This window comes from Apodemus sylvaticus, chromosome 16, assembly GCF_947179515.1.
Source record: "Apodemus sylvaticus chromosome 16, mApoSyl1.1, whole genome shotgun sequence".
Taxonomy (NCBI): domain Eukaryota; kingdom Metazoa; phylum Chordata; class Mammalia; order Rodentia; family Muridae; genus Apodemus; species Apodemus sylvaticus.
Window position 1 is genome coordinate 38,925,867 of NC_067487.1, and position 6,881 is coordinate 38,932,747.

Here is a 6,881-nt window from a genome sequence, read left to right on the forward strand (position 1 = left end):
TCCTCTCCACAGAAACACTTGCGTTGTGCAACAGACGTGGTTTTATATGGTGGAGATAATTGCTTAATTCAAGCTAGAGCAACTGGCCAAGTAAACATGCAGCAGCCAGGAAGCTATTAGCATGATTTTAAGGCAATTATTCCATTAGTGTTTAATAGTCTCCAATTAGTCTGCGCTATGAAAATTTGAATGTCTTCTTTTTCCTCCAAAAAAAATGTGTTGAATAATGCAGAAAGGTACCAGACTTATTTTAATCCTAGTTTTATAGATAGGGATTTTGTTAAACCATATGGGTATTGGGGAACATATATTTGGTGTGTGTGTGTGTGTGTCTGTGAGCTGTGTCTCTTTGTCTGCTTGTGTATGTGTGTATCTATGTGTGAATGTATATGTGTCTGTGTGACTTTGTGTGTGTGTGTGTGTGTGTGTGTATGTGTGTGTGTGTGTTTCATGGAAGTATCAGGGTAAGACTACAAGGCTTTATAGGACGTTTATTTTGAATCTTATACTAAATGGACTTGAAAATACAAGAAAAGCCCATATCATCCAAATACATCATCTGTATGTCTCTATCAGAAGACCAACAGAAAAACCAGCCCTCTGAGCTCAGAGTTTTACTTAATCCCATCAAAGAGAAAAGGAAAGTTACCCTGTTTCTACAGATATCTCACTCCTTACCTCAATGAGAACTTGTTGCTTCTGAGTTATACTCACATAAATCTCAAAGTCCTTACCCCTGCGTTCCTAGGAAGTATTCCATAAAATCTCTCTTAAGGATCAGATCGCTAAGCTGATTTTAGGTCATTTGCTTGCACTGAGTTCCTGGGTCTTAACTTTGTTTTGTTCTGGGGGGCATGCTGCTTGTTTCTAGTCTATGAAATGGAAACGGGAATTCTAGCACTGCCTGCTTTACAGGGTTTTGGGAAGGATGTGAGCTGGCATACGTAAGTTGGCTTTGCAAAAGTGAAGTGTTACAGACACTATATTGTAAGTGTAAACGTGGCGTAGCGCCATTTCTCAGAGCTGGATGCTTCCTCAGACATTTAACCCCACGGAATCTCTAGAGGTTGCCTTCACAGCGAGCTAGCACCCCAGTCCTTGCCCTTATTACCAGCGCAGTTCAGGAAGCTGGGGAACCACATGAAAATAACAAGACATAAAACTAAAGGAGGATGAGGATGCTTGCGGAGGGGAGAATGGAGCTCTGCTAGCAACGCTGAGTGCTCTCCACTCCTTCAAAGGAGCAATCCCCAGACTCAGGGGTATGGAAGCCCTACAGAGGGACGCTGGGTTGTGCTTTGGCAGAGACATATCTGGTCCCAGAAAGTCATCTGTTGAGGCAGGGCAAACACAGTGACAACCTTTTCCTGAGGACAGAGCTCTCAACAACCTGTGCCTGTCCTCCCCACCAAGCACCCACTACAATTGAGTTGTTACCAGTTAGTTTCAACGCTTATTGATTGGACACTGTCTTTTGTTGTTGTTGTTGTTTGTTTTTTTTTCCAGAAACCTGTTTCATTTCTTCCTTGACCTTCTTAAGTCTCACTTCTCAACTCCATCACATTTTCTCCCCTGGGGTGGGGTTAAGGGTTGTTGGGCGGGGCAGACGTAGATAGGGCAGATCAGAGGAAGTAGACCAGAAGGTTGAACTTTCAAAAAAAAAACAACTTAGCTCTACTTTGGGCAGGGAGTTGATTATCCTCGAGTAATTTGCCCTCCAGCCTAGTCATGTTAGAATATGTGTGCACACCTTCAGCCAAATTATTAAAGAAATGAAGGCACTGCTCTAGCTGTCAGCTCCCAAACTGCCCAGAAACAATCTTCCCTCTTAGATACCTGATTTAGGGACTACTTTTGTGCTCCGACCCAGAAACCTGGCCAGTGCTCTGGTCCAAGCCATGCACACACCGTACTGAAGCCTCTTGACACCACCACGTATCTATACCCTGCTGTTCTAAGCTTGCTTTCCTCCAGACTACCTGCTAGGTCACCTTTTCCAGGGCCATCTGTTCATCATTCCCCCCTCTGCGCTGCTGCTCACGCGAGTCTCACTGCCTGGCTTCTGTCTGGAGCAGCAAATGTGCAAAGGTTTGTTTGCTTCTCCGACCCAGGAGCTCTACCATAAGCAGCTCTTTGACCAGACTCCCTCCCAGTAAAAGCCAATTAGGAAAGGCTCGCTTTCAGCTTCTTGCCCCATTCAGCTCCTTGTCAAGGACAGTGATCCTACCGCTGATTCCCTGAACTTTCATCACTCTTCAGAAAGCGCTTTGTCTCTTTAAAGGAGACTCGGGACGAATATTAATGATTCCAGTAGATTCTAACAGTGAAGCTATCAAATTCTCCCAAGTCCAGGGATTGGACTCAGTGATGTTCTGGAGCAGAACTCTTAGGATAGCCAGCTCTCTCCCATAGCGCACCAAGGAAGCCACAGACCAAGGAACCTGACCTGCCTACTCCCCAGCACCCCCCCCCCCCCAGCCAGAATCTTCAAGGAAAACCATAGAAAGGGGCTCAGGATGCGATCCTGGAACCACCTTCTCTGTCCCAGCCCTGAGGACACAGCCTGCATCTGAAGCCCAGGGGAAGCAGTCACCTTGACTCCCCGTGCCAGGGTATTCCAAGATTTGGAAAACCCAGGGACCCACCCCCTGGATGAACATCCTTCCCGCAGGCACATGGGAAGTTATCACTAGGTGTAAAATGAAGCAGGGCGGGGCAGGGGCAGCGGGCACCTACCTGGGATGGCTAAATTGGTGAGGGGGATGCTGTGGATGCTCTCAGGCAGAGTTGCCATCCAGTCGGCGAATTTCAGCTCGTTTTTCCCCTGAGACGAGGCCATGGTGCCGGTCTGCTTGCTGCCGCGCTAGTCCCCACACTCCTAGGCACAGGCTGGCAGCTGCTGCCGCTAAGCCAATGTTTGCTTCGCCCGGCTAGAGTTTACACTCCGCTCTGCGCCACACCCACAGGATGGCGCAGACACATGCTCATTTTAATAATTATTCAAAAACACCCCATGCTCCCTCCTTGCTTCGCCAGACTCCAGTGCCGGGGCTTTTGTTCCTGACGTCCGTCCGTGCTCTGCTCTCTGCTCTTCCCCCTCCCTCCAGACTCCCTCCTCCCGTCTCACCCCTCCTAGGTGGCTCTGCCTTTCCTTGCCTTTCTGCAGCTCCTGGCCGCTTCTTCTTATTAGTCCTTAATCCTTTTAAAAACTTCGTTTTCTGAGCTGCTTTGTCCCTAGTCTTTCTCTGTTCCCTTGGTATGAGTTCTTGGTCCAGTTTGCATGAAAGACAGACAGTCTTGCGGTCGAATCTAAAATTCCTGGTAGACTTTGGGATGTTATTAGCTCCTCAAGAACAGACTCATCTTTGGCTCTCAGGACTTTTCCCATTCTTCCTGAAGAGTGTTCCTTTCCCTAAGCCACAACAGAGTATGCCCTTTCTCAGCAGAGAGTCCTCGGACTTATTTGCACAAAATGGTGGTCGTTATTTATCTCTTTGCCTAATGTTTTAAGGAGCTGATTGATACACGTGGTGAGCAGGAAGGGCAATATATTCTACAATGTGCTCTTAGTCCCTGGTCCCAGGCATTTCATTTCACGGGTCAAGAAGCACTGCTACAGGTTGTGACGACCTCTATTTCTGGGAAGTGAGTGATGCATTTCCTTTCTTGGTTTCCTGGCACTCAGGAAAAGATGAAAGTCAAGGGCTGGAAGAAAATCTTGTCTCCCAACGACATGCTGTAATTACTGCTAGTAGCATTTGGTGGAATGTATTTGGCACCATTTGAAGTGATCTATGTGATTGTTTGGATCTTTATTCCTTGGCAGACTAGAGAGATGTGTCTCTCCAGAGAGAAATCGCTCATGTGGCTCCAGAAGAGAACTATCTGGGTCCACCTGCTCCCCAGCGAGCGAGAGAAAGAGTCAAGCCTTACAAATGTGACAAGAGCAGCACTGGACTGAGCAGGACTTTATGAGTCACAGTGACCACGTGCTTTGCCACTCAGAGAGGAAGGATGCAGGCAAAAGGAGCTTGTTTTCCTGTGGAGGGGTATGTAAATTGTTTTCCCAGAGGAAATACTATCAGGCTGAAGAAATTAGAATCAAGGTTGGAGAGCCAGCACCAAGAAACATGAGAATAATCATTTCAGTTCAGTAAACCCATTTAACATTTTAAAAGCCCCAGAGTCTTTTTATGTTGTGCAAGGATGCAGTGACCAAAGAAAATTCCCTATCTAACCGAAATTACTTTGGGGAAGATAGAAGAAGGAGAGAGGCTGTCTAATTCTCTTGAGGGAATTTTCTTATTCTCCCCATGGAAACAGTTCATAGTGTCTTGAAGACTTGGTTGGTCTATCTTTAGGAACGAGGATAAGATGTACTGAAACTTCTGCTCGAAGAACTCTTTCTGGTCTCACTAGCACAACAGATCCTCACATGCTTTCAGCTAGAATGAGAATCATCTCACGGTCAGCTTGTTGGCCAAGAGATCTACCAGCACCGCTCTTCTGACTAATGCCGGTGTTTGAGAGGCAGCACTCTGGGGGCAGCCACTCAGAATCACATCGGAGAGTGAGCCACACTGTGTGTGAGGAAAAGTCCTCCGTGCCTGTTAGCCCTGTTTTATTTCCATTACACAGTCATGACAACTGAGAGATTTGTAGCGACACTTCCAGGGGTGAGTGTAGTTGCTTGCTGAAATAGCAAGATCTGCATACTCGCTTTTCTTTGTCTATTTTGAGGCTGCTCTAGACTTTTAAAGTATTCTTTCCAGGGTGGTCAATTAATTATGCAACCTGGAAGGTATTGTTCTGTACGATGTACTTTAAAAATACTCTTTATCCAGACGCGTTGTGAGGATGTGTCTTAAAAAGTTTAGGAAATGGTTTATTAAAGATCATTGTCCTAAAGTAGAATTGCCTCTTCCTTGGGAAACTTCAGTGCTTGCCCTCAAGGCTTTCAAACTGATTGGAGGAGGTCAAGACATATGATAGCAGATAATCTGCTCCATTCAAAATGACTATAAATGCTACTTCATCTACAAACATCTGCAGCGCAGCATCTACTCTAGTATTTGAACAAATAGCTAACCATCATAACTCAACCAAGTTGTGACTCAGAAGAAATCAACACGCCCACTGTAAAACTAATGTAAATCAGTCTTTGAACAGCTAGTCATCACAACTCAGTCAATTTGTGGAGTATAAAAAAAAAATCCATCACATTCGCTGGAAAACTAATGTAGAGGTTGATATCAATTCCCAGATCTCTTTAGGACTCTATTATTCTGTAATTGTGTTGCCATTAAAAACATCACATGCACGATGACTAGAAACAAAAAGAGAAAAGAAAGCATAGATATATGTCTTGCATTTTTAATCCATGCTAGCAAGTGGAGGTAATGGATCTGAATTCTTATACCCACAACATGGGGAATGCCATTGAAGTTTCATTATTGGGTGTCATTTATTATTCTAGTTTCATTTAGTTGCTGTGATCAAACACTTTAACCAAATATAACTTTAGAAAGCAAGGGATTATTTCATCTTACCCTTCCAGGTTATGTTTATCTTTAAGGGAAGTCCAGGCAGGAACTCAAGGCAGAAGCCTGAAGGTCACATTGCCTGCTGTTTTGTGCATTGTTACCAGAGAGCAGGGAGCACACAGTCAGGAGAGTACAACAAGCCTGCAGGGAGATTCTTTTAGCTGGCTTGCTCTCTTGTAGACTCATGAGTAGGCAGCTTTCTTATACAACCTGCCTGTGGATGGCCCCACTCGCAGTGGGCTAGGCTCTCCTGTGCCAGTCCATAATCACGATCATCCATCGTAGACATCCCTCCAGGCCTATGTGATCTAGCTAATTCCTCAATCAAGGTTGTCTCGCAGATGATTCTAGGCTACCTAAACCTACCTAGCATACCTACCTTAAAAAATGATAGCCCAAGCACTACAATAAACATCCCATGTTCATTCATTAAAAAATATATAGTCTTTTAAGCATCTGTGGAAAGAGTAAAATGAGCTTAAGTAGTAAGTCCCCTGAATGTTGCTGTCCATCAAAATCACACTGTGCAGAGGACCTAAAATTCTCTCTACTTCTTCACTTTTACCCACAACGATATAGTAGTTGCTTTCCTTGTCTGTCAGTCAGTTCATGGTCTTCCTTGATTGCTAAGCTTAGTTTTATTTTTAAGCTAAATTGACTTTGGATTGAGTTAGGAAAAATAAGAGTTATTACAGGTCAGGAAACACTACAATGCATTTAGGTCAGATAATGTCTCAGAAGGGACCATCCGCTTCAAGGAATTTAATCAAACTGGTTTATAAGGCAATGTTTGCAAATTCATTTTTTTAAGAGTCAGACTTAATAAATATATACACAAAGGATAATAGTCTTTGTAAGATTAATACTGAGAAGCATGCATTTCTTATTCTTTATAACTTCTACCTAGATATTCTATCCAAAGAAATTTACTGTGTTCAAAGTCCAAAAAGAGTATGAATTTTAACCAAATAGTTCAAGCCTCTCTTTATTTATTTTTTAGATTTGTCCTTGGAATCCATAATTTATTCTTTTTTGATATTTTATTTATTTACATTTTAAATGTTATCTCCTTTCCCAGTTTCCCCTCCGGAAACCCCCTATCCCATCCTCCCTCCCCCTGCTTCTCTGAGGATGCTCCCCCACCCACCCTGGCATTCCCCTACACTGGAGCATCAGGCTTTCCCAGGTCCAAGGGCCTCCTTTTCCATTGATGTCTCCGACAAGGCCATCTTCTGCTACGTATGCAGTTGAAGCCATGGGTCCCTCCATGTGTATTCTTTGTTCCATTATTTTAATATTCCAGATTTTTCTGCCTTAACCTCTTTCTTTCTGTATCTA

General features: G+C 44.1%; 1 protein-coding gene across 1 annotated transcript in view; it reads right to left on the reverse strand.

Moving 5' to 3' along the window:
* The window catches only part of Plcxd3 (phosphatidylinositol specific phospholipase C X domain containing 3), a 192,947-nt gene extending 189,910 nt beyond the window's left edge, over positions 1 to 3,037 (reverse strand). Inside the window, exon 1 of the mRNA XM_052159892.1 lies at positions 2,737 to 3,037. Coding sequence (XP_052015852.1) covers positions 2,737 to 2,839 — 103 coding nt within the window. The 5' untranslated portion in view covers positions 2,840 to 3,037. The remainder of the gene's footprint in view (positions 1 to 2,736) is intronic.
* Between the last annotated feature and the right edge of the window lie 3,844 nt (positions 3,038 to 6,881).